Source organism: Podarcis bocagei, assembly GCF_964188305.1.
Source record: "Podarcis bocagei genome assembly, chromosome: Z".
In the NCBI taxonomy this organism is placed as follows: domain Eukaryota; kingdom Metazoa; phylum Chordata; class Lepidosauria; order Squamata; family Lacertidae; genus Podarcis; species Podarcis bocagei.
In genome coordinates, this window is record NC_138140.1 from 22,927,674 (window position 1) to 22,955,225 (window position 27,552).

At 46.6% G+C, this 27,552-nt stretch overlaps 1 protein-coding gene and 1 long non-coding RNA gene across 5 annotated transcripts; one reads left to right on the forward strand and one right to left on the reverse strand.

Annotated features, from left to right (window-relative positions):
- Positions 1 to 119: 119 nt before the first annotated feature.
- On the reverse strand, positions 120 to 23,189 carry FGF16 (fibroblast growth factor 16). Of its 4 annotated transcripts, none has more exons than XR_014003923.1 (4): positions 22,744 to 23,189; positions 8,927 to 9,030; positions 1,624 to 2,087; positions 120 to 347 (listed from the first exon to the last, which is right to left on the reverse strand). XR_014003923.1 is itself a non-coding variant. In XM_081178910.1 (4 exons), exons 1-4 carry the CDS (start codon positions 23,015 to 23,017, stop codon positions 254 to 256), a joined length of 711 nt encoding a protein of 236 aa, XP_081035036.1. In that variant the 5' UTR covers positions 23,018 to 23,189; the 3' UTR covers positions 120 to 253. The 4 variants fall into 4 exon arrangements, 3 of the variants coding, with proteins under 3 accessions (XP_081035036.1, XP_081035035.1, XP_081035037.1); XM_081178910.1 differs by having other exon boundaries at positions 1,846 to 2,084; XM_081178909.1 differs by having other exon boundaries at positions 1,846 to 2,087.
- On the forward strand, positions 10,721 to 16,452 carry LOC308578496. Its single transcript, XR_014003952.1, has 3 exons — positions 10,721 to 11,176; positions 12,185 to 12,305; positions 14,735 to 16,452. It is a non-coding gene; the product is annotated as an uncharacterized lncRNA (long non-coding RNA).
- Positions 23,190 to 27,552: the final 4,363 nt, after the last annotated feature.

The window sequence follows — 27,552 nt, forward strand, 5'->3', positions numbered from 1 at the left end:
TAACTTGGATGGCCATCTGTCAGGGATTATTTAACTGTGATTCCTGCACTGCAGGGTGTTGGACTAGATGACCCTTGGGGTGTCTGGAAGCCAGCCAGCAATAAATCACACAGAGTAAGTGAAGTTAACTCTTTATTAGAGACAAGGCCTGCTCAGGAGTGCCAGGCCTAATGAGCACAGCAACTCTTCTTGGTAGGTTTTGCCCCTATAAGGCAGTTGTGAAGACTGAAGGTCCCCGCCTTCCCACAGCTGACTAAGTCTCCTCCTCTCCTGGGTCCTTCCTGAGCAATCTGAGACAACGCCGGCGCGTCCGTCTTTGCTCCGACCTCTTCATACCTCTTCGGGTCCTGGGAGACCAGGGGAGAAGGGAGTTGGTCGCAGCAGAAGGGGGAGACCCCCTGGCTTCTTCAGCAGCCTGCCTCATCTCTGCCTCTTGGCCCCCCTCCTTTCCTGCTGATTCTGGACTGCCCTCTGCCACAGCCTCTCCCTGCTAACTAAATCCTGTTACTTCTTCAGCTCCTGACACCTCCTCCTCCTCCTCCCAGTCTGCTCCATCTTCTCCCTCTGACCACATACCGTAGTCCCACCACCACTCCCTGGACTCTGAGCCTTCTTTCCTTGGAGGTTCCCCAGCTGGTGCCTCCCACCATTCCTCTGTGTCTAGCCAGTCCATGACTGGGTCCCTTCCAGCTCTACAATTCCATGATTCTATGAACATGGGAGTATCGATCCCATTAAGAGAACAACTCATCTTGAATGCGTGTGAAGAGAAAAATAATGTTATCTGGAGGGGCCTCATAATTAACAATGGATGTGACTGGAATAAATTAGCAAGCCACCCGCAATATATAAAGACAATTTTATTGCCGAAAAGCTCTTAAAACTCATTTCTCCCCACCCCCTTTCCTCCCTCCTATTCCAATAGGACCTTACCCTTCCTGATGAAAGTTGGGCCATAATATCTCTCATTTTAAAAATAGTAATTTTTTATGAAATAAATAAATATATAAAATAAATATCATATACATTTTATAAATAGATTTTTGTCCTTAAGAACAGGATTGTGTTAAGAATGTTAAGGTCCTTGACTCACCCTCCTCTGCTCCTATTCCAACAGCAGGAAACATGCACATGTGTGTGCCCACACACAACGCCCCCCTCCCTCACATCCCTCTGGACCCAGGATTGCCAGATGTAAGCTTTGGTTTGGATACTCTAGATTCTGCCCTCCATTTTCCCACTATGGAAGTCTTATCAGCTAGAGCCTACAGTGAGGAGTTCTGGCCTAGCAACATAGAACGAGTCTGCTAGGGCCAGCTCAAGAGAATCCAAGTGTCAAATAGGAAGAGGCCCCATCCATTCTGTGGGCCCTCTTAATAACTATTCCAAGCCTGTGAGCAGTACACACAAGTCATTGCTGTGGTCTTCTGTGGTGTGGCCACCATGGCCGCGTGGCTAGGAACTGGTGCTGGCAGTGGTGGTTGTCATTTCAGAAATAATCTTTTCTCCCCCGTGTCAATTTTTGCCTTCTCTTAGCCCACCAGATAAAGAGAGTAATTGAACTAATGAATGGTTTTATGTAGGGTTTTCCAAGCTCGGCTCCCACCCTGCCCCTATCCTCACCTGTCCCGGGAGTAAACTCAACTTCGAGATAATACCTTTAGAAAGAAAAGAAAAGAAAAGAAAAGAAAAGAAAACTCCAAGGAATAGGCAGTGCTTCCTCTATCTGGTAGCCAGATTTGTTAAGAACGATGGAATGGCTATGGGATGGAGCGTCCTGGCAGAAACCATGGAAACCCAAGTAAATATATACACAATGGCTGCTCAAGCTGCAGAGAACATCACCTGTAGTGGAAGAGATGTCTGTACATTGCAGGGATCTTAGCAGGGTCCACAGGTCTTGGTAAAAAATGAGTGAATTTTTGGTGTCTCTTAGTCCTGTATCCTTCTCTGGGAGAGCCATCTTTGTTCAAAGCAACGTAATACTGTCTCTCGGAGTCAGAGTGTTTGTAGAGGGTTGAAGCGTAAGTGTTGTACCAGTTTTCTTCAAACTGCTCACGGAAAACACACTCCCTTGTCAGCTTCTTCTGTGTGTGTAGGTGGGGTGGAAGAGGGGATCAGGGAGAGAGAGTGGGTGGGGAGAAAAAGACTTATGAAGAATAATCTACAAACATTCCGTTCACATGGGCAGCCCTGCTGGATCAACCCAAAGACCCATTTTGTTCAGCATGCCGTTTGAATATAAGAAGCAAGGTTTATAAAGTCCTTTCCATCTTGGGCAATGTGGTCCTACTCTGACGGTGGCTCTCCAGGGTCTCAGGCTGTGTGTGTGTGTGCTTGCTTGCTTGTTTGTTTGTTGCATTTATATCCCACCTTTTTCTCCAAGGAGCTACTACTATGCCACATTGGCTTTCAAAGTATTGCCTATCTGACTCTGCAGGGTTTAGGCAGAAGCCTCTCCCAGCCCTACCTGGAGATATTTGGGATTGAACCAGGGACTTTCTGCGTGCAAAGCAGATGATCCACCACTGAGCTGCAGCCCCTCATCACTTGCTACCCTGGAGATGCTACCTGAGACCTTTGGCATGCAAAGTGTGGGCTCTGCCCCTGAACACATGCTGCCTTGTGGAAGCTTACAAGCAGGGCAAGAAAGTGGTACCCATCCTCTGTTGTCTATCTGCAGCATGGGTGCCATAGCCCATGAGGTGCTCTGTATTTGTCTTTCCCCAGCAATCCCTATGTACCCCAAGTTTATAGCTGCAACCCTGTGCCTCCTTGCTTGGAAGTAAGACCCATAGAACACAGTGGGGCTGACTTTGCACATGGAGAGGTAGCATGGAAAGAAGGCCGCTATGCTAGCATCACAAGGGACTAGATGACCCTTAGGGTTTCTTTCAACTCTATAGTTCTATGATTCCATGACTCCATTCTCCCTGACATCTGGATTTGTTTGAATGAATGGTTATAAATGACTTTGAATGGAGGAGTTTTCCATCAAATAAACCCCTGAGAAACAGGAGTAGCACCTCACATGGTGTTTAGGAGAACCAAGGCTAATGGCAAATGTTTGAGTAGGTGCCCTAGGGAGCAAATGATAGCAGTGGTTTAATTCCTAGGGACTCTGCTGCAGAGAGAAGAGGAAAACAACCCTGGGAAGTTCCGTCTGAGCACAGGGATTCCGAGAAGCAACATAACCATGGGCTGAGGTCATGCCCCAAGGCAGTAAGGATATCCTGAGGTCACATCCCTAAAATAGTTAAGCCCAGGAATGGTTGACTGATATTGATACGATGATTCAGCTCCTTCGGAATTAGTCATCCTTTTGTGTCAATGGTACTGGCTTAATCTGAGCATGGGACTTTGACACAGGAACACTGCTAGACTAGGTCCATCCAGTTCAGTTGCCTGCACTGACTGGCAGCAGCTCTCCAGGGTTTCAAGCAGGGTTCTCTCTTAGCCATATACAGAAATTCCATAGGGGATCAAACGTGGGATCTTCCACAGGCAAAGCAGTTGCTTTTTTCACTGAGCTATGGCCTTCACCTTGCAAAGAGAATATCTCACGGGAGGGTCCTTTTCGATGGCTGGGGAGCAGGCTGATCTGGAGTTGGGCACACTGTTGTAATCTAGACCAGGCTTTAATTTGTCCTGCCTGGCCATTATTCGGGAAGAGCCTTCTATGAACAACGTGCTTAAGACAGGAGTGGAGAACATCAGGCTCTGTGTGTGTGTGTGTGCGCGCGCGTGTGTGCAAATGTGACCCCCATAATTCTCTGTCTGGCCCTTGGGATTCTCCCTAGGCCACACCTCTCACTGGTCCTTCTCCATACTTTGCTCAGGTGCTTTTGCCTACCTGAAATGTGCCCCCTGAACTATTGCTTGCCTAGATAAGAGGGATGCGTGCATTGTAGAAGTCAGAAGGCTTAGGTTAAGAGTCACATCTGTTCTTCCATCCACTTTTGCCTCCGGCTCTACCTATCTCTGGCATGTGGCATCCTAGAAGTTTGCCCATCGGCAATGTGGCCCTTGGATGGAAGAAAATTCCCAATCCTTGGTTTTAAGAAAACCATTCACTTTACTAGTATTCCCTTGCACAATATACTGCTGGCCATGCTACTGCCTGCCCCACAGTGTTAAGGGAATCCTTTCCACATCCTTTTCCATAAGGATCCTCTTACATGAGAAGCTGCTTTGTCCCAGGTTCAGTCCCCAGCATCTCTTGATAGGGTTGAGCATGAAACTGGCCCTCACTGGAGGCGCAGGCTTGAGGGCACACGTGCAAAAGTCACCTATCAGACTATAGAGTGTATGATGTATATGTGTATGGCGACACGGCGAGATCAAACGTGGGAGAAGCTTCCCATCCTTCTCACAGCACAAAGGCGTGTGAATGCTTTCACCCTTCCTCCTTGCCTTGCCCTTACTCCGGGATGCTTCAAGTACTAGGAGCCATTGATAGCCCTCTCCTTCTTGAATTTCTCCAGTCTTCTGTTAAAGCCATCCAAGTTGGCATCACTGCCTCCTGTGGGAGCGAGTTCCATATTCTAATAATAATAATAATAAATTATTTTATTATTTGTACCCCGCCCATCTGACTGGGTTGCCCCAGCCACTTTGGGCGGCTTCCAAAATATATGAAAACATAATAAAACATCAAACTTTTTATTTTAAACTTCCCTCTGCAGGGCTGCCTTCAGATGTCTTCAGAAGTCAGCTAGATGTTTATCCGTTTGGCATTTGATGGGAGGGCATTCCACAGAGTGGGTGCCATTACTGAGAAGGCACTCTGCCTGGTTCCCTGCAACCTCACTTCTCACAGTGAGGGAACCGCCAGAAAGCCCTCAGCGCTGGACCTCAATGTCCGGGCTGAACACAGGGGTGGAGATGCTCCTTCAGGTATACAGGGCTGAGACCATTTATGCTCTGAGTGAATAAGTACTTACTTTTATGTGTCCTGAATCTTCCAACATTCAGTCAGTGTAAAGAATATTGAGCGGGATTGGAGCTATGGCTTAACTCAGGCTATGAAAACCAACTATGTTTCTAATTGTTTTTCGGGGTGGGGAGTGGGGAGAAGCATAGCTTAGTCATAAACATATACTTTGCATGCGTAAGGTTCTAGATTCAATCCCCAATGACACCTCCAGGTAGGGCTATAAATGTCTCATTGGAAACTCTGAAGAGTTGAGGCCATGCACTGTGGACATGAGCTAAACTGAGCTAAACTGACAGTGCAAGGCAACTTGCTATTTTCCTATTTGGGGAGTGTCCTTGGATGGTATGAGATGCTCTGCATGGACTGCGAGCATGATAGAACTCTTGCAATGCTCTGTGACAGAAGAGGGGTTGTGGCTAGCAATCTTTATTTCAGGGAAGCCTGCTCTTTGTTACTCTCTCTCATATATATATCCCATGTTTTCCTACAAAGAGCTCAAGGTGTGGCAGTGACTAGCCCAACGTCAACTCCAGTGAGCTTCATGGCCAAGTGGAGATTCAAACCCTGGTCTCCAAGGTCCTAGACCAACACCCTGACCACGATACTACACTGGCTCTCTACACATCTCATGGAGGAACCCATGCAAGACAGTTGGAAAATCTGCACTGTACATGTCATACAAACTAGGCCTCTTCACCATGGCAGCCATGAGGGAGAAAGCCAATGTGTGTGGATTAGTGGCTGTGTCTGAGAACCTGCTCCTTCATAATGTGCTTCAACATCATCACACACTAGCAATGATGCAGTTGCATCTGGAAAAGTCCCAGCTCAATCCCATGGCACCTCCAACTGCAAAATGATAGCAAGTGATGTGGAAGGCTCCTGTGTCAGATCCTGGAGAGCCTCTGCCATTCAAAGCAGAAAACATTGGGTTGGATGGAACTACAGCGTCCTATGTTCCAGCCTGTGCAGGATGCTGCTCTGTGTCCACCATGGTGAAAATTTGCAAATGCTGAACATTTCGGTGTTGATGGGTTATTTTATTTTGTAGAATATTTTATTGGCTTTATAATAAAATGACATTTGAACAAAACCTGCAGAATGTTACATACATACATACATCAGTTATATATACCTCAGTTTCACCTTACCCCCATATATGCCCACTGAACCACTTCCATTCCCATAGAATACATGATCTGCAACTACACATTGCCTATTGACACCAGGAAGGCACCGTCACTGTACTCTTTTTGGCACCTGCTAAAAACATTCTTGTTTAGACAAGCCTACTCAGATGTATAGAAAGCTGATGTGAGTTTTAATCTGTTTTTAGTGTATTGTTAACTTTTCAATAGTTTCAATTTATTGTTGTCATTCTTTCTTACTCATAATTTTACTGCTTTATCCTTTTTAGTAAACCACTTTGAGGGTTCCACACACACAATCAAGTGGTGTATATATTTTATGAAATTAATAAAATGAAAGAACATATAAGAAAGAAAATGAGCAGGAACGCTGTCAAGTAATTGAATCACTGAATGTATCGCCAAGGCTTCATTTATCTGTGACAGCCTCTTCATAAGTAAGTGGCTGGAGGTCTGACATTAACATCACTTCTGTTTTACATTGCTGATATATGGCAACCAGACCTTGTCAAAATGACTGTGGTTAGTTTGGTCTTTAAAAATAATTTTCTGCTGCATTAGATGCTTAGGTAAAGGTAAAGGGACCCCTGACCATTAGGTCCAGTCGTGGCCGACTCTGGGGTTGCGGCGCTCATCTCGCTTTATTGGCTGAGGGAGCCGGCGTACAGCTTCCGGGTCATGTGGCCAGCATGACTAAGCCGCTTCTGGCGAACCAGAGCAGCACACGGAAACACCGTTTACCTTCCCGCCAGAGCGGTACCTATTTATCTATTTGCACTTTGACGTGCTTTCAAACTGTCTAGGTTTGCAGGAGCAGGGACCGAGCAACAGGAGCTCACCCCGTCATGGGGATTCGAACCGCTGACCTTCTGATCGGCAAGCCCTAGGCTCTGTGGTTTAACCCACAGTGCCACCCGCATCCCTTGCATTAGATGCTTAGAAAGAGCCAAATCCAACACTTTCCCATGCCAACCCATCAAATGGCATTGCAGTGTTGTGCCATAAAGCAGAATCCAGTAAGAATCCTGTATGTGTCAAAAGATTTTTTATGGCATGGAATCATCCAACTTGAAATCAGCATGGGGTTGGCTTTCCTGATGAGACTGCCAAGAGAACACATCACAGAGGGGTAACTGGATACTATAATTAGTCTGAATGGACTTTGATTTGGAATTGGGATTTAAATCAGATTAGCATAATCAAGACACCCAGGTGAGCATTTTAACTTATTTTCTAATTTGAGAAGGAAAGATCCATAACAAGACTGGCAAATTTCCGGTCCAAATTGTGGGCTGCTCCAAAGCAGAGCGCATCCAAGCGATAGCCAGGCCCATGCGCATGCTACAATTATAGGGGAGTGTAGAATATAGAACTTCCTAGAGTCCCAGCTCCAACTTTTCAAAAGTTTCTGACCCAGATGACTGGGAAGATATGCCAAAATGTGTTCACTGAAGTCTCAGAAGCCCAGAGGTGTGTCTGAACAAGATTTCCACTGGCTGTGTGTGAGGCTTTTTATAGTTCACTATAAGTAGCAAGACCAGAAGAAATTACGCAAAATAATTATAAAATAGCAGCGGAAATTATGCAAGTGAAAAAATGTGCCAATTGCATTCACATTTTAAAAGAGGGCTCATCCAGACTTTCTTCTGTGCAATGTTTCTAGACACTTTTAAGCTCCATGCCTGAGCACTTTTTTGGGCCCCAGTCCTTTCCCTGCAAAAACTTTACCACTGAGAACCATTCTGTGGAAAGCCTGAATTGCCATTTGTTCTGATTCAGAGTTAAAATGTGGGCTTTCCTGGGGAAAGTGGCAGGGGAAAAAAGAAAAAGTGCTTGGACACAGACCTGTGCCTAGAAAGCACAGGGCAAAATATACAGTAAGTGTGGATGAACCCTGAGTCACAAAATCAGGCTTTTCTTTGGTGGTGATGTTGAATGCAGCATTTAAATATAAGCACAAAATACCCACAGATCTGACAATGGTCTGTGTTTCATGGCTTTCCTAAACAAGATGAGAACCTCAAAAGAGACACAGTATCAGTCATACTCTTGGATCTGCTTGGGTCTGCCAGAAACTCCCCAAACAAACAATGGACAGCAAATGACCAGTCAGTTTCTGGGTATAACTCAAGGCAGGCACTGGTGCTTACCTTTAAAGCAGTGGCAGGGACCTGGGTGTTTTACCACTGAACTACAGCCCTCCCCATATCCATGCAGGTGAAGTCTGCACAAGAGAGAGCCTTTTCTGTGTCTGCTCCCATATTGTGGAATCCCCTCCCGGCAGAGGTTACGAATGGTTCCCTCCTTGTAATCGTTCTGCCAGCAAGCTAAGACCATCTTATTTAGACAGGGCATAGAAAATGAAGGTGTGGGTGATGCTGACCACTGGTCAAATACAAATAACTTTGTAATTTATAACATTTTAAAATGTGAGCCACATTGGATCCCTATTTGGGAGAAAGGTGGGATATAAATACATTAAATAATGACAATAGTCTTCTAGATGTTGTTGAGCCATAACTCCCATCCTACTTGATCACTGACTGCCTACCTCATAGGCGGCTACCTTTAACGTGGGCTAAAAGACCCTACACTTCTGTTCGCTTTTTGTGGAGCCTACTACTTCTGCAACTCATAGCTGCAGCTCATTTTCAGCACCATAATTGTGCCATGGTCACTAATCAGTTGCTGGGGATCCCAAATGCAAAAGAGTAGCTGTGGAAGTCAGAGCCACAAGAGATTGAAGTGGGTATCTTGGAAAATAATAAATAATAATAAAACCTTAATGTTACCCACTCCAACAGTATTTGATATTCCATAAACCTGAAGGGCTAACACTTACCGATCCATACAGCTCTCCTCTCTCGTTCATCCCAAGGTAAAGTCCAGAATCCACACCACGGATACTAACCAGCCCTACAGCCAAGCTTATAAACTCCAAAATTCCTTTGAAAAGAAATTAAAAATTGAGAGTTATTCAATACAAACAATACCACTCCTGGTGGGCATCATTACAGTAAATAAAACAATTTAAAATCTATCCAGACTTCACAACTCATTTATATCATATCACAATAAAAGGACAAATAACATCCTTTTTAAAAAATCATCTTTAAAATGAACACGACTAAGACTTAATAATTTTAAAGGCCTGGGCAAATAGAAATGTTTTTGCCTGGCACCAAGTTGCCAGGAAGGCTTCTTTAGAGAAGGAGCTCCACAGCCAGGGCACCACAGCTGAAAAAGCCTTCATTCCTGAGACTGGAGAGTGTATCTCTGATAAAGACAGTACCTGGGGGAAATAAACCCTCAACAGTATACCTTAAGATGGTGTTCCTTCAGATATTTGGACCCCAAGCTATTTAGGCCTTTCAAGTCAAGTGTCAGCAGCTTGAATTGGCCCTAGAAGCAAGCAGGCAGCCAATGAAATTCTCTTATGACTGGTATACAAAGAAATGTAGCAGTGGTAATCAAAAGTCTGGCAGCCAGATTCTGCATCACTTGAAGCTTCCATGTCAACTTGAGGGCAGGAAGATTCCAGATAATGGATAACCATGGCTAGACTGTCTCTGTCTAGAAACAGCCACAGTTGGTGAACCAGCCGAAGCTGTGTCACTGAGTCAACCTGGGCTTCTAGTGACAAAGCTGGCACTAGGCTATGAATTTGCTGACTTTGGAGGGGTGGTGGGTGGTACAATCTGCATCAGAGCCTAGCTCACCACTTCCCCTAACCCAAAGCACATATATCCGCAGTGCCTCTACCTTAATAGTATTCAGCTTCAATTTATTGGCCTGCTTTCAGCCCATTCCCACATTCAGTTACTGGTTCAGCACCTTCACAGCCTCACCTGACAAGGAGAAATTGAGATGGATATTTGCGGCACCTCTCCCCAAATCCTCAGGTGATTTTACTTTGTGACTTCATACAGATGTTAGGGAGTAGGGTGGGAGGAGAGAGTGCCATAACATAACACAAGTGCCATAGGATTCAGCAGAGATCCTCCAATACTGCCTTCTCAAACCACCATTGAAGGTAGGATCAGAACCATCATATCATCATGCCCCCAACCCCATCCCACAGAACTGGTCCAGAAAGGTTCAGTGGCTGATGGTATCTCAAGCTGCTGAAATCAAGGAGAATCGACACATCCTCATCCTCCTCCTGCTCCTGGTTTTCCTTCTGATCAAGATTATATATCAGAGAAACCAAGCCTGAGTGACAAAATGTGGTCTGAAGCCAGTACAAAATGGGTCAGTGTAATCCATTTATTCCTGCAGTACTTGGAGAAGCTTTATTAAAGAGAGTTTGTGGATATAATAATATCGTTTGGATTGGGGTGGTGGTGGAACCAACCTTTCATATGAAAAACTGAACACCTTGGGGAAATACCACAAAGAGAATATACAAATACAATCATTAAGGTCACAAATACAATAAGAGGAACAATCTGTTTTTATGCTATGCAGAGTAACCTAAAAATGAGTAAGAATTGCACAAATGCATAAAAGCAGATTATTAAGCTGCTATGGGCCAGTTCAAGAGAGAAGACTATGAATGAAGTTCCACAAGGATGAAACCTTCTGAGTGACCACAGCAGCTAGCAATTCCTAAGTCACTACAGTCACTCACCTCCTATCAACCCTCTCTTGGCTCTGCCTGCTAGAGTCCACTCCCTCCCTGGAATAGCACCCCACTTCTTGGACTCAATGCTGCTGGGAGAACAAGGAAGGCCCGTAAATTGTTTTCCATGTTCCTCTCTACTACTCAAAAACCAGGAAAAAGGCAGGCAGTTACATAGTGAGGGAGAATGAGTAGAAGCAGTTCAGAAAGAGCATTGGAAGGGGGCTTTCCACAGGTGTTTATAGCAGCTGTTGGAAACATTAGCTGGTACTGTCAGCCAGAAGCTTCTCAACAAGCGGAACCAAACTTCTTTGCATATGACTTTAGCTGGTCTAATGTGGAGGTGTGAGCAGAGCTGGGCTGGGAAAGGGGTGGACCCTCTGCCTTGCTCCCATCCTGTTCTTCTGCTTCTTACCACTGATGCCAGAATGGCGCTGACCTTGATGGGGAATCCTACAGACCTCCCTCTTGGTAAGTGCTGCCTCTTTTTTCCTCCCTGTCTCCCTTGATTTTAAAACACAGGGAAGCGGGTAGGTAGTCCCTTAGCCTCCCCCCTCCCCCATTTCCCTTTCCTCATTTCCTTCTAGGGCCAGGAGGATAGGGGTGTGTTGCTGCCATGTTGTGTCAGGCAGCTATAGCGACATCATGAGCCGGTTGCCCAACTTGGATGGTTTTAACAGAAGAGTGAACAAATTCATGGAGGAGAGGGCTATCAATGGCTCCTAGTACTTGAAGCACCCAGAGTGAGAGCGAGGCAATAAGTTTCTCAGCAGAGGTTGGATGGCCATCTGTTGGGGATTCCTTAGCTGTGATTCCTGCACAGGTTCGACTAGATGGCCCTTGGGACCCCTTCCAACACTACAATTCTATGATTTGTGGTTGTGCATCTTATGTTTCCCAAAGCTGGGGTCCATGTAATCATAGCAGTAAAGTATTCAGTGTAGGGAACAGCTCTGGGGCAGCCAAGAGCAGCATGTCCAGTCTCATTCTTTCCACTAAAGTAGGGTTTTCCAAACTTGGGTCTCCAGCTGTTTTTGGACTACAACTCCCATCATCTCTGATCACTGGTCCTGCTAGCTAGGGGTGATGGGAGTTGTAGTCCAAAAATAGCTGGAGACCCAGGTTTGGGAAACCCTGCACTTACCCCCTTAGGTACAGCCAGGACAGCTGTAGCTCCACCAGACATGAGGATATTTGGTGTGGTAGGCCAGAAAGACACATGGCAGTGAGGAGGTCAGAACTGCTACTTTTTCATGGAGGCCTTAAGAGGCCTCCAAATCAAGAACCCCAAATTGCAGCTAACAGCACACAGAGAGGTTGCATTCAACAGCAAGTGAACAGGCTAGGGAGAGAAGAGCAGTGATAGTCACATGGTTCCTCCCATTTATTTATAGAGCCTCTAGAATGTCCATCCAACCCTTCACAAGCACACTTGACCCGCCCTGGTTGGGTTACATCACTTACATGCTTTTTTGCTAGCTCTAAGATTCTCAAAGTACCACTTGGAAGAACCATTCATTGCTCAGTCACTCATGAGCTCACAAGGCATACTAGCAAGACCTCAAGTGCAAGGACGATGTCATGTCTATACATAGAACAGGTATGTCATCGTGACTGCCTTGCTGCACTCCATGTTCATTATAGTATCACCTTGTTGCTTGAGCCTGCGCATGCCCTACTTATTCATTTTAAATACATCACTCTCCAGAAAAGAAGGTTTTCATGCTTCTGGCTCCAGAAGTTGCACTGAGAGAAACACTTGGAGCTTTGCCTTGCAAACATACCCTACACAGCATTTGGTTTGAGCTGTATTGCTTCAGCTCTGTTGTAAAGGTAAAGGTAAAGGTACCCCTGCCCGTACGGGCCAGTCGTGTCCGACTCTAGGGTTGTGCGCCCATCTCACTTAAGAGGTCAGGGGCCAGCGCTGTCCGGAGACACATCCGGGTCACGTGGCCAGCGTGACGAAGCTGCTCTGGCGAGCCAGCACCAGCGCAGCACACGGAAACGCCGTTTACCTTCCCGCTATAAAGTGGTACCTATTTATCTACTTGCACTTAGGAGTGCTTTCGAACTACTAGGTGGGGAGGTTATGTTGGCCAATTGCATTCAGTAGCTTCTTTGTGATCAGGACACCTAACAAGGTAAGGTTTCCTCATCACACAAGGATGCTTTTTTAGTGCATTCATAACCCAATGAGAAATACCACTTTAGCAAGGCTGAATGTGCTCAGTGGAAGAGTTGAGTCAGGGAGTGGCCACTATTATGGGCAATTAGCCTATTTTAGCCTATATTACCTCACAATAGCTATGACCATGCCTGTTGCTTCCTTTTCGTAGGCTGCTGAGCCCCTTGGAAACAGTTTGGTGGTGAAGTTATTGTGTGCATGTATTTGAAACAATGTGTGGTGTAAAGTTACAGAAAATTAGAAGTTTCTGCCTGTTTATGGTGTTTTTGTTGTTATAAGGGCCTGTATTTATTTTTATGGCACCTATTTGAAGAAGACCATGGTGGAAACTGAGGTGGAGAAGACACAGCTATATCTAGCTTAAGATAGAAATATGATGTTGCTACAACTAAGAACATTTAAAAAATCAAATCCCTCCCTGCTATGAACACAAACTGAGGTTGACATGCTTATCAAAATTTGAAGGGGATGGACGGACACTGCACTCAGATGTTTACTGTTTCTTTTCAGTTTTATGACAGTGACTTGATTTATGTATGGATATCCTTGCACATATGATTTAGATACAATACTATTAATGGAGGCATTGCTGGATCTTGTGGGCAGCCGCTACACAGAGTGCAGTTGTGATTTGTTGTTCTGGAGGGACAAGCTTGTCTTTGACTTCCTTGAGTGGGAATGGACCTCCCTATTATCAAGAGCAATCTGGGCAAGTTCCTCATCCATGGTGCCTGGGCAAGCTACATCCATTTTGCCACTGATGGTAGGCCCAAGAGCCCCACCATTTCCACCATGGCCCACTACCCGAGGATGCCAGCCAGCGCAACATCTGGCTGAGCTGTCTTAACAATGGGCATTATGTGTGTTTTATGTGTATTTTAATGAATTTAATTGAGTGGAAGATTATAAGTCATGGGGCATGGAGCATGTGTGTATGAACGTAACAGCACTGAGCTTATTTTTCTTAGTTGCTTTTTAGTTAATGCTGTTAATATTGTTTTATGGGTGATAAATGCCATAAAGGTAAAGGTAAAGGGACCCCTGATCATAAGGTCCAGTCGTGGCCAACTCTGGGGTTGCGGCGCTCAACATGCTTTATTGGCCAAGGGAGCCGGCGTACAGCTTCAGGGTCATGTGGCAAGCATGACTAAGCTGCTTCTGGCGAACCAGAGAATGGAAATGCCATTTACCTTCCCACTGGAGTGGTACCTATTTATCTACTTGCACTTTGACATGCTTTCGAACTGCTAGGTTGGCAGAAGCAGGGACCGAGCAATGGGAGCTCACCCCGTCGTGGGGATTCGAACCGCTGACCTTCTGATCGGCAAGTCCTAAGCTCTGTGGTTTAACCCACAGCGCCACCCATGTCCCTGATAAATGCCATATTGATTTGTTAATCATAATTTCTTGTAAGCTGCATCGGGATTCATTTCAATGAAAACCAGCATAGAAGTACAATAAATAAATCAAAATCAATCGTTCATGTTTAAGAATTATATGTCATTTGCCTTCAGAGACCCCTTAATAAAGGCATTAATCATTATTATACTATTAATTATAATTTATATGCTGACAGGGACTCAAGGCAGTTTACAGATAAAACAGGAACAGCTAAAACATTTGGCAAACAGAAGAACATTAAGATCACATATCAAAAACAGTTACATGTTCACTTGGGTGACACTAACACCTTACATTTAAAGATACCACTAGAAACAGTCATGGCTTCAACTAAAGAATTCTGGGAGCTGTAGTTTGTCAAGGGTGCTGAGAGTTGTTAGTAGATAACCCCCCCCCTTTTATTCCCCTCCTGGAACAGTTTAACCACCAACCCTTCTTTGCAGGAAACTCTAGAAATTGCAGCTCTATGTCTTGGCTAGGGCTGATTGGAGCTGTAGTAAAGAGGCTGGCAAAAGCTGCAATATAACCTCAAAAAATTGGACATCTGAGGAGCATGCTTCAGATTTTAAAGAAAGAATGACGGCAATGCAAATCCAACCAAGGTGTCTGGGAAAGAATTTTGCCATTATCTAGCTCAATTTGCAAGGGAAGCCTCCAACACCCATGCTTCACCAGTACTGGGAGTGGCTGTTGGGACTCAGTCAAGAATTCACTTTCTGCTTGCAAGGGGGAGTTTTCTGTGGCCAAACATGATTTGTTTTTCCAGCTCTTGTCTTCTCTTCTGTGGTGGAGATATTCATTCCACTCACTCTTTTGAGCCTCTCCAGATCACATTCTGTGAGATTTGACTGGAATTTCTGATGTCTGAAAAGCTGAATTATCTTTGAACTTCCATTGGAGCAGGGCAGCCTGCCAGTCATTGTTATACTACTAAAACAATTGTTTAAGGATTACTTCAGCTGCCTGCACCTGTCTCTCCTCGTACAGCCATATCCACGGGCAAGGGGGCTTCAGAACAATGTTGCATGTTGTACTAGTATCTGCAAATCTAAATTTTCAGCTAAATCTCTCTCTCGCACCCCCCCCCCCAACTGCCCCCCAGGCAACTGTTTGGAAACAGGTGCACTGGGTGTCCATGTCAAAGCCTGCAAAATCTCAGGAGAGCTTCAACAGCAGCAAAGAGTATACCCTACACACACTAGCACACACAAAGCCCTGCTGAGCAGGCAGAATTGCTGCTCATGTTTTGGGGGATTAGGGTCTGTGGTGGGCAAGGAAAGCAGTTTTCAAACATTTTGGACCAGCTACACACTCCCTGGCACAATTCGCTCAAGGCCCACCCACCACAAGGCCTCTTGTTGCAACAGTATCTACTGCTCTGAATACTTATAGCCATTGAGTCCTATTGATGATGTACCACAGACGATCACAACTGCAATGGTAAATTGTCATTTTGGTGAATATAAACTGGGGAGGGGAATCTCAGGCCCATTCTCAAGGGAATGCAGCCCTCCAGGCTTCTCTATCTGGCCCACAAGACTTTTCAGAGGCCATGCTCTTTGCCTAACACGGCTTTGGGCCTCTCTCAAGCAGTTTTGACTGCTGAAACGTGTATTTGAACCACAATAGTAAGAACATAAGATGAGCCTGCTAGATGGGTGGGTGGCCCATCTAGTCCAGTATCCTGCGATCACACTGGCCAACCAAGATGCCAAGGTCCCTGATTGGGAAATCAGGGAGCAAGATTCAATCCCAAGAGCCCTCTCCTCTCCTGGGATTTCCAGAAGCCACTGTTCAGAAGCATTACTGCCTCCAAATGTGTGGAGGCACAGCATAGCTCCCATCATGACGTAGCCACCAATAGTCCCCTCCTCCATGAATTTGTCCAATAATGCATCAGTTGAGGTGGATTGTGGTAATGAGTGCATAAGAAGCCTCTGACTTTTGCATGCCTGGAATGTAGCCTTCGACACAAAGGCAAGAGTCACGTCTGTTGTTTCTGCCCGCCCCCTTGCTAGCATGCGGCTCCCATAAAGTTTTCCATTGGGGCACAGGAGGATGCATAGGGAAGTGGGAAGTGGGGTGGGGAATTGCACCCCTGTCCCATTTCTTATAAGAAAAGCCCTGCTGGATCAGGCCAGTGGCCCATCTAGGCCAGCATCCTCTTTCCACAGTGGCCAACCAGATACTCCCGGAAGGAAGCCCACAAGCAGGAACCGAGGAACCAAGCACCAGAGCCCTCTCCCCTCCTGCAGTTTCCAGCAACTGGTATTCAGAAGCATTGCTGCCTCCAGGTGCAGAGGCACAGCATGACCAACGTGTCTAGTAGCCACTGATTGTCTTATCCCTCTTCAATGAGTCTGAATGGAACTCTGAGTACTAGTCTGGATCCAACCCATCCTGTATGTAAGGTGAGCCTCCAAAAGTATGTGTGGCTGTGCTGTGCAGTGCTGTGTGTATGTACAATATATATATAACGTAAATTTTGTTGCAAGCTTCCCATTTCACCTACAAAGAAGGCTGATCCTGCTGTGCAAAAGGTGAGGGAGTGACCTGCTTCAGGAGACATCAATGAGGGCAGAGCAGAGCAAGCAAAGGCAAGAACTGGTGTCTGATTGATGCAGCAAAACTTTGCTGCAGTGCTTGCCCTAGCAGGGGTGCTGCTGCCATTGGACATTATACTGCCTACAAACTACACATTCCAAAGCCTCTAGTAGTCTAAATACTTAATCTACCATCCTGCTTTCAGTTTCTAAAATAAAAGTATGAAAAACTGGAACATTAAACAGCAAGTCAAGTACCCCTCCTTTTTTTAAAAAAGGAAAGGAGAACTAAGGTAAATTGCTTTATCTGAATAATATGCTTTCTTTCTTTTTTTACTTTGGTCATTTCCACTGTGAAACTGATGCATGGGATTTTTAAAAGGGGGTTCTAAGAAGTAAGAGTGACTCCTTTTCCAGCTCTACTTACACATGGAAAAGGGTTGTAATTCAACTCCCATCATCCCCAGCAACTCCCATCATCCCCAGCCAGCACAGCTAGAAGACACTGGGGCTGATGTGAGCATGGCTCATTTGGCTGTGGCTCATGGGAGTTGTAGTCCAAAGCATCTGGAAGGCATCAGGTTGTGAAGGCTCTTGAAATGGCTCTTAACGCCATTGTGCACATTTTGCCACGCTAAAGCAATGGACTGCTGGGATTTGCTGTAAATACGGATACATGTATTTTGCAAAAAAAAGAGATCAGATCCAATCCCTGGCATCTCCAGGTAGAGACTGGGAAAGGACGCTGTTTGGGTCCCTGCCAGTCAATGTAGATAGACAGAGGGACCAAAAGTCTGGCTTGGTGGAAGGTGGCTTTATACATGTCTCATTTTCAAAGTATGAAGGTACATGCCATTCAAGAAATGCAATGTGGCTTGGGGACAGTTCAGCTCTGACTCAGCTCTTGACAAAGCACAGACACTGGGACCACAACAGTACACTTTTGAGGTACAGTCAATTTGTGCATCTGCAGCCTAGGTTGCAAGACCTTAAATGCTCCTTCTAGAGCAGCCCCTTCACGAACCTTCTGAGGATGCCCTGAAGTAAGAACTACAGCCTTTAGCCCAAAATTGCATCACTGTTATGTGGCCATAGCAGTGATGCAGGATCAGTGGCCCTCCCAATATTGCTGGACTCCAACTCCCATAACTCCTAGCCAGCATGGCCAATAGGCAGGGGGAACACAGGAATATTTAGCTCAGTACTGTCCACACTAGCTGGCTGTGGTTCTTTCAGGGTTTCAGACAGAGGACTCTCCTGCCCCTACCTGGAGATGACAGGGATTGAGTCTGGGACCTTCTGCAAGTAAAGCAGATGCTCTACCACTGAGCTATGACCCTTCCCAAAGACAGTACTAGTCCAGCATTGTCCAGAGGGGCCACAGGCTCCTCACTGCTGGTCTACAGTTAAATGAACATCACAGGCTGTGACGTTGTGCTGGGATAGTGATTTGCAAATAGTTAGGTGAAGCCTCAAAGGTTGTCACAGACTGTTGGAAAGCTGTAAGAAGGTCCAAAAGAATTCAATGCTGGTTTGAAGTTTTGCAGGTAGTTGGGCAAGAGGGGGCAGTGGGATTTTAGCCTACAGGACTTGAGCCAGTGAGACTATGCATCTTACATCTCTGTTATCCTCCTACCTTCTGCTGATGGTTTCTCAGCTGCTAAGAGAATAAGATAGTGGTGTATGAGGAGTTATGCTTGGGCTGGTTAGCACTTCAACCATTCTTGGGTGCTTGACCATGTCAATAATAAAAATGAAGGGGCACATGGTTATTTTGCAATACATAGCCTTCTTTCCCTCTCTGTTGCCAACTGGGCTATCTGCAGCAGTGGTTTTCAATCTGTGTTTGGGATTCCTCAGAAGTGTACCAGGTATTCCTCCATGAGAAGACCTCCCTTCCACTTTCCAGCAGAGAAGTGTTAGGTGTTCACACAGAGCAAAAGAGAGGGCCAACACTGAATGGACTGCACACACTAGGACTCTTCCCATAATCCTCTGTACCAGGATTCAAAGTGAAAAGGGTTCTCAACAGCTTGCTCAGATTTCACCAACCTGGCACCCTCCGAATGTTTTGAACTACAATTTCCCATTAGCACCAGCCAGCACAGATATGGAGGATAGGGCTGGTGGAGTTGTACACAACAACATCTGGAAAGCACCTGATTTGCCAAGACTGAGCTCGAAAGTTTGAAAGCTCCTGGTCCACAGAACCCATCACCACCACCCTTCCTTGCATCAAGACTTGATCAGATCAGATTATCTTTCTTCTGGGATGGATGTGGGACAGCATGCACATCATATGGATTTCACCTGACCTTCTTCAACTTGTTGAAGCAGGCTCCTGTTCTAGCCCTCCCACCCAGAAGTGGCTGCAGATCTGCCTTCTTTGCAATGCTTCAGGATATTACCCCGACTCTTACTCAGAGTACCAGGCAATCAGTATCCAGACACAAATGATTCTCCGTGTAAGTTTCCCTTAATAGGTAAGTAAAGTAACACTACCTGAGGGGTAGTAATAAGCAATGGCAGATCCATAGTATTGAATAAATGAAGTTGCCTGGCAATTCTCATGGCTTAGTACCATGTACTCCAACAAGCAGCATCTCTCAATGACTACTTTGGGACATTATGCATGCAAAGTGGGTGTGCTCTGCTATGGAGTCATAAGCCTTCTTTCTAAAGAAACAGAGCCTGTCTCTCTGCACACAAGATTTGAACTCACAACTCTGCAGTAGCCAATAAAAATGTTACAGCCCTGCTGAATCAGACAAAAGCCCACCTAGAATAGCATCTTGTTCCCATCACGACCAACCTGATGCCTATGGGAAGTCCCCTGAGTAGGACAGGAACACAACAGCATTCTCCCTACTTATGTTCCCCAGAGGCATAATGCTTCTGATCTTGGTAGCCATGCCCACCATAACTAGTAACCATTGATAGCCTTAACCTCTGAGAATTTGCCCAAATGCCTTTTAAAGCCATCCAAGTCGGTGGGCATTGCTACATCTCCCAAATCACCATGCTTAACTTATTGGAGTCCATTTTCTTAACTCACAGCCCAGGTCTTCCTCAGTGACAGCCAGCTAGCTAGCCTCAGTGATCCAGCTTCAAATGTGTTCTGCACTCTTAAGGACGTAAGAAAAGGCCTGCCGGTTCTGAGATCCAGCACCCTCTTCTCAACACTGGGCAGCAAGATGGCTATGGAAAGTTCATGAGGCAGAAATGAAGATAACAACCCTCTTCATTTGTTTATGCTAAGCATCTGCTTCTAAACATGGAGGTTCCAGTCTCCAGCTCAAAACATTTGTTGAGATCCTCCCCACTTGCTTAATTCTTGTAAAATAAGAGTGAAAGGCCACTTGAAGCCTGAATGCAAGCTACAAACTCCAGAATTTAATTGCTCATGATTGGCTGAGGGCAAAAACTTAATACAGCATGCCAGGTCTCTGAGGTGCTGAGTTTCTCGGGCCTAGAGTTCAAGCCAACTTGATCTGCACCTGAGGATTCCAGTTTGATCCCTCCCCCCTGAGGCTCTGCCCTCCAATTACAACAAATAACTATTTATTTTACACTGCCTTTGGGAGAAGCCTGGAGCAGAAATCTATAATATTTTATATCAGAAGCCTGGTCTCATTTACATAGCTGGATGCCAACTGCTTGAAACACTTGTGGAATGCTAATGTTTCGATTTATTGAATGCACCATACAGTTAACTCTTCAAACTCAGCTTGCAAACCAAATGAAAAAGAGGGTTGCTGTCACTGAACAAAGGGAAGGTTTTCTTCTTTATTTCTAAACTCTGGCTAGCTGCTCTAGACTCTTACATGCCAATCCTTGGCAGCAAACCTAATATATTTCACTGAAGGTTGCTCTCGCAGTTTATTGACCTGCAGCTGTAGAAAATCCATAGCTTGTTTAGAAATTGTGTGTGTTTGTATGCAGGTGCTAGTAGTAGCCAGGTTGGACCAAAGCTAGCTGAGGTGTACACACCATTTCTTCTACCCATCTCCTTCCTAGGGACAGGGAAATTATATTATGTCTTTCAGGAGCTAATTAAACAAGGTTTGGTTGTGCCTATTAGTACCTTCCACTGACCTGTCGGTTAGGGCTTTGCTTGTTGATTCAACCAAGCAGATACCATATATAGTAAGGCTGACATCCTGTACACATTTACTTGGGAGTAACCACCATTCAGCTTGGTGGGTGGTGGACAGGGCCATAAGCCTTTTTTCTTTTCCCCTAACTAACTCCTATATTTTTAAAGTGTTCAATTTCTTGCAGAACACGAGTGTGTAACAAGACAGAGAGAACAAAACTGGTTTCACTGCAGACATCTTAATAGGGTAGGGGTGGTGCTCACAGCTATCCCAGGATTCCAGACTTGCTGGATGCATGGCTGAAGTCTCCATGTTGGACCTTCTTGAGAGTCCCTGCAAGACACCTGTGGTTCTCAGACCCCACTCCTTTCTCTGCACCTCACTTTCTTCTTTGCATTTTAAAACATGATTATTAAGCATTCCCAGCATTCAGTGAACCAAGGACAGGGTTCTGAAGTCTGCATATTTTGCCAAATAAAAGTTACCAAGCTCTGATCACATTCCTACCATCATGAAACTTCATTTCATATGAAGGATGTAAAGTTATGAAACTATTTTTAGTTGGTTTGGTTCCACATTTTATTCATGCTTCAAATTCCCTTTGCAGCACAACCCTACACACATATTGCTCAGAAGTAAGCCTGAGTGCATCAAATGGTGCTTACTTCCATGCAAACAGGTATAGGGTTGTGACCTTAATGACTAGGTATGAGAGGGAGGAAGAGCAGTGCCTAGTCTAAAATTGTGCAAAGGGTGGGTTTCCAAAAGCACCTGCCTGTCTCTTCTCTGCTTTCCAAGCTTATGTTATGAATTATCTTATTAATACTACAGCTATAAGTTTGTCACGGCCTTTGGCTAGAACAATAAACTTATGAACTGATGCTTTCTGTTCAGCTTTCCAAACTACCCTATTGTAAGCTGCATGGGCCTGTGTGTGTGTGTGTGTGTGTGTGTGTAAAACATGTTTCTAGCCTGCTTCTCTTTGGTTCTAGTTTTGTTTTTGTTGGTTGTTTTTTTTTAAAGAGCCTGCTTTTTAAAGTATTTTTTGTGCACCTGCAAAACGGTTTAGCAGTGGGAGAATAGGAAATTGAAAATTAACATGCTGGCATTTCAGGGGAGTGAGCGCATTTATTTAGCATTCTAATTATATCCATGCTCGGGATGATTTATATTACTAGTGTAATTAGTTCTGTATGTGGGACAAGGCGGCGGGGCACTTTGAACAAGTTCATAAAGGCAGCTCTCCGCGGCTATTGTGACTGCGCGAGAGATCCGCCAGAGCAAAAAAGGACACCTGCTTTCGAGACGGGGGTGGGGACGCTAGTGGGAAGGGAACGGGAGACTCCTCCACCAACACGGTGCGGTGGGGTGGAACAGAGAGGGAGAGAGAGAGAGGAGATTCCAATCAGGGGGTCTTTCGGTTCAGGGACCGAGAGAGAAGAAAGAGTTTGGGAGAAGGAAAGGCGACCACGTGGCTTGGACGCGAACCAAAGCACAGAGGCTGTAAACAGGGGACGCAAGGTTGCTCCACAGAGCGCAAAGGCGGGCGTACGTTCCCACGCGGCGAGTAGGGGCTGCATGCCCCCCCGCCAGCGGGCGCCCGTCTCGAGCTGCTGCCAATCCCCTCTCCCTACCTTGCGCCTACTGCCCCTCCATGCTCGACCGCTTTTTCTTCCCAAGCTAACTCTCCCTACAACTTTGAGGGGAAAGGGAGCTAAAGGTTCTGCCGCTGCTGCCGCTGCTTTTGTTTAGCGCTCAGCGCCGTCGCGCACGCCTCTTCCCAACCCCGCTGCCACCCCGCCCGTGGCTTACCGAAGCGGCTGTGGTCCTGGCGGGTGCCGTGCACGGTGCCGTTGGGGAAGATCTCCAGGTGGAACCCGGTCCGGCAGTAGAGCTGCCTCCGTCGGAGGATGCCTTTCAGGTGGGCGAAGTCAGTGGGAGAGCCCCGCTGCAGCCGCCCCTCGATCTGCCCCAGGCGCTCGTTTAAAAAGCCCGGCGAGTCGGCGAGCGCCACGCTCCCAAGTGTCGAGGAGAATCCGTGCAAATCCAAATCGAGGGAGCCCAGGAAGCCGCCGACCTCGGCCATGGCCACCGCGGGGGCGCAAAGCCCGGAGGAGACAGCAGGGAAGCCCGAACGTACTAGCGAACGAGCCACGCGAGCTCCGGGTCCAGCGGAGGGCAGTAGCTCTTGCCCTCTCGGAGGCTGCGATTCCTCCGGCGTCGCCGCCGCTCTCTTGCGCTTGCTAGCTCCCCAGCTCAAGCCGCCTGCGCCGGCTCGCCTGGTCCAGCGCGTCCCCCCCTGCTTCTCCTCCTCCACCTCCTCGTCCTGCCGCCTTTCATAGCTGCTGGATCTGTCCGGCGATCCGATGCAAACTGGACTTTATATACGTACACACACACTCCCCTTACATTGACATATTGGATATTTAAATGCAAGCCACACCTCACTGGCATACCCCCTTGGCAGTTGCCCCGGTCCCCCCTGCTCCCTGCGCCTCTTCTGCGATCCATTTGGCTCTTTTGCGGGGCGGGGGGAGGGAAGAGAACGTTTCACTCCCTCCTTTATTATTCTTTAAAAAAGAAAAGAAAAGGAAGGAAGCCGCGCCACAATGCAGCGAGCCAAGCGAGCTTTTTTGGCAGGTCCTTTCCCGAGCGCTGATGATGAAACTTCGTGAGCGGGGGATGCGAAAGGCGTCGAGCTCGCTTGAGCCAGGCGACCCCAAGACCAGCCTCGCTTTGGCCAGCCGCCTGCCTGCCTCGGATCGTGGCTTCAGTTCTGACAGGCTCTCGGTGGAACAAAGTAGTTGCCCTTTGCAAAAGGCAACGGAAGCAGAACCACGGGCTGGTTTGGTTTTTCTCCCCCCCCCCACTTTTTTTACAGCAGAACCTAACACTCGGCGCCTGCTTCGGAGTGCCGCCGGGATACCCTCTCCCGGGGTCCCCTGAAAGCGCTTCTTGTGGGCGAAAACCCCAGAAGCAGACGGCAGATCTCCCTCTCCATCTCGAGTTTGCACCGCGCGTTCCGCGGCTGTTTCTCTCTCCCCTCCCCTCCTCCTCTTTGTATCCCTAGGAGGCAAAAGAAACCTGCTGCACTGAATTCTTTTTTCCCCTCCCCACCTTTGGGAAGCACACTGCCAAACACATTTTGGGATCTATTGAGGGAGGGGGGGAAACCCGGACCCCTCTAGTGTGTGTGCATTTGTAAACGACATTGTGGTGTTGGATAGGAGAACAGATATGGAGTGGGAGTGGGGTTGGGGTGGGTGGGGAGTTCCAAGCCGGCTGTGGACTCCCCCCCCCCCGCCACCTTTTTTCGTACTGGGAACAGGTGTTTCCTCGCTCTATTCCCGCCTCTCCTCTACTCCCCTTTCACCCGCCCCCTGCCTCCGAGCTCCCTGATACCGTATCTCTGGCTGCAGCAGCTGCTGCCTTGAACTGCAGACAGACACGAGTCAAGCGATCGGGACGCGGAGGGGCTTGCGGGGTTGGGCGGGGAGGAGAGGACTCTTTGTAAAAAGGAAAAAAAAGGTGGGGGAGGCGCGCGGGGGCACAATCCAACCCCTTGAAACCTGATTTGATGCAATAAAAGGAGCATTTCCCACCCCCACATGGATCTTTTAAAGAGGCGGCATTTTTGCAATGCCGCGCGGCTGGAGGCGCTTGCCCGCCGTTTAACGTGGCCTCCTTGGCGGCTAGGCGGCGCTGTTGCTCAGGGGCTGAAGCGCCTCGCGTTCCTTGCAACCCCTCCTTGGCCCGTCAGCCTACCTCGCTACCTTTCCACGCATTGCAACGAAAGTGCCGTTACCTGTTCTCATAGGAACGGATCCAATACCTGTGATCATCATCCGAGGCACTTCTTTTTGTGCCTTCTCCATGAGAGGTCCAAAAGGTGGCAACATGAGAACAGGCCTTTTTTGCAGCGACACCCATGAAACATTCTTCCTAGGGATGAACCAGCCAAAAATGGTCCTCTTCTCCCAAGCCTTTGGGAGAATCTATGGCCTTTTAAACTGGGGGGGGGGGGGAGTAATTGTTTTTGTTGTTACTATGGAATTTCCCCCCCCTGTTTTGATACTGTAAACTGCCCTGTGATCCTCAGATGAAGGGCAGGCAGTATTGTACAGAAATGTAATACTAATACTAATACTACTAATGAAAAGGGGGGAAAGAATACATTAAATGGTGATTTGCTACACCTGAATTTGACTGTCTAAGGCTGTTGCCTTACTTTGCTAACAGTAGGGCTGACCCTGCTTGCACACAAAGAGCTTTTAACATAGGGGCAGCATGCAAACCTAGAACCAAGCCACCTGCCTTCTGAAATGGTACAGCCCAGATTTCTGTAACCTCAGTTTATCACCTCTGGGTGACCACCTCCTTCCCACAGCACCCTGGCCACTTCAGAAACCTCAGGCAGTTCTGGGAGGAATCCACACAGAGCCTCTTCCTCCTTGCTGCTGTTCATAAGAGGGGCATTTCCAGCATAGTGTTGTGGTGGTTAGAGTGTTGGGCTGGTATCTGGGATACCAGGGCACAAATCTCCAGCCAGCCATGGAGCTCACTGGGTGACCGTGGGCCAGCCACTTCCTCTCCACTTAACCTACCTCACTATCTACACCACCTTGGACTCTTTGGAGGAAAAACAATAAATTGTTATAAAAATTGTATAATTTGCATAATAAATTGTATAAAATAAATCACAACTGCAGTTTGCTTAACTCGGGATATGCTACCCTAGTTGTTTTCAAGGAGTGTTCTGGGGTTCAGCAGAGCTTATTGGGAGTTCCCAAGTCTGAAGCTCTTTGTAAGGGCAGAATAGCTTTCCTGGAAAGCAGATGGATCACTGTCACTAACCTTCCTCTATGGCCTGCACACTCAGGAAAGTGTTGGGTGTCCTCCTTGGTCAGGGGTAGGGAATACTTTTCAGTCTGAGGGCTGCATCCCTTTCTGGACAACCTTCCAGGGGCTACATTCATGTGGTGGGCAGAGCTAGAGGCAAAAGCAGGTTGGTCAACCAATGTGTATGTTATCTGCTTCATTGACAATGCAGCCACCCCAAGCAATTGCATAGTTAAACTACGGAACTCACTTCCACAGGAGTCAGTGATGGCTACCAACTTAGATGGCTTTGAAAAAGGGTGAGACTAATTCATGGAGGAGGAGAGGGCTGCTAATAGCTAATAGCTATGATGGCTGTGCTCTGCCTTCAAGGCTAGAGGCAGCAATGCTTCTGGATGTGGGATGTAAAACACAGGAGCAGTCAATGACAACATTCCTAGAGTGTACATGTTAGAACATGGGGAGGGATGTCTGTCTAGCAAGCAGGTAAACTTCCTGGGGACGGACTTCCTCCACATGTGACCAGAGGTGGGTGTGGCCTCACCTGTGCAGGTAAATGATAAAAGCACAGGGCAGGCAGCCATATCTCTCTCTCTCATCTTCATCTTCTGAAGGAGCAACATGCCCTCTTGGCTCTCAGTCAAGAGAGGACTAAGGGACTATCTTCCATAAGATAGATTCTGAGTGTATTTTACCTTTTTAAGTCTGTCTGCCTTCTGGGATCATATTGTGAACAGAACATGAGTAAACTCTTTTATACTTTTATAAAGACTGTGTCGTGTCTTGTATTTTAAGAGGGAACAAAAGGGGAAATTACCAGAGTAATTATTATAGTGGTTCTAGCGAACCTGTGCAGACGTTACCGTTGCAAACTAAAAGGGGAATGTCATAAACTCTGCTGATATTTTGGGCACTTGTTAGCACAAGTTGGATTAGGATATAATCTCACAATATATCCTCTCCTGCACCCCTGAATAGTCCCACACTGGATACCAGTGACTGGAAACTACAAAGAGGAGAGAGGGCTCTTATGCTTGAATCCTGCTTGCAGGTTCCTCAAAGGCATCTGGTTGGCCACTGTGAGAACAGGATGCTGGGCTAGATGGGCTATTGACCTGATCCAACAAGGTTCTTCTTAAGTTCTAATGTTCCATGTTGATTGTGTAGTCCTGGACACACTGAATGACTGTGTTGAAGCTGAACTCATGTCCTGTTTAGAGGCTTTCTACAAGCATCTGGCTGGCCAATAATGCTCATGGGAGGGCTATAACTCTAGTTCAGTCCCCAGCAACTTCTCCAGGCTGGACAAATCCCCTGCCTGAAAGCCTCAAGGGCCACTACCAGTCAGAGCTAGAGAGACCAGTGGTTGACTTGGCACAAGGTGTCTTCCTATGACTAGTTGGGACTTGGCTCTGATCCAGCAGGACTGTTCTGATGGTCTTATGCCAACATAATCCCCTGGCTAGAGCATGAGACTCCTAATATCAAGGTGGTGGGATCACGCCCCACACTGAGTGAAAATATTCCTGCATTGCAGAAAGGTTGGACTAGACAACCCTTGTGGTCCCTTTCAGTTCGACAGTTCTGATTCTGATTCAATACATTGTCAGAGTCCATTTTTTTTTATTCAGTGATCTCTCAGTCAGAAGGAACAACAAGCAAATTATATTTAAAAGAATATCAAAGTTTTGGTCTCTTTCTTTCTTTCTTTCTTTTAATGATAAAAGGGTGAAAAGAATGATTTTTGTAATGGGCATGAGAACGTCACTATTAACTTCAGTA

What these genes read in the sequence shown, in the direction of transcription:
- FGF16 (XM_081178909.1), bottom strand. Translation starts at nt 23,017, where the DNA reads ATGGCCGAGGTCGGCGGCTTCCTGGGCTCCCTCGATTTGGATTTGCAC. An exon ending in GAGGAGAGCTGTATGGATCG is followed by an intron (nt 2,088 to 8,926) that starts GTAAGTGTTAGC and finishes CTACACACACAG; the next exon opens with AAGAAGCTGACAAGGGAGTG. An exon ending in AGACATCTCTTCCACTACAG is followed by an intron (nt 348 to 1,845) that starts GTGATGTTCTCT and finishes CTGGTCTCCCAG; the next exon opens with GACCCGAAGAGGTATGAAGA.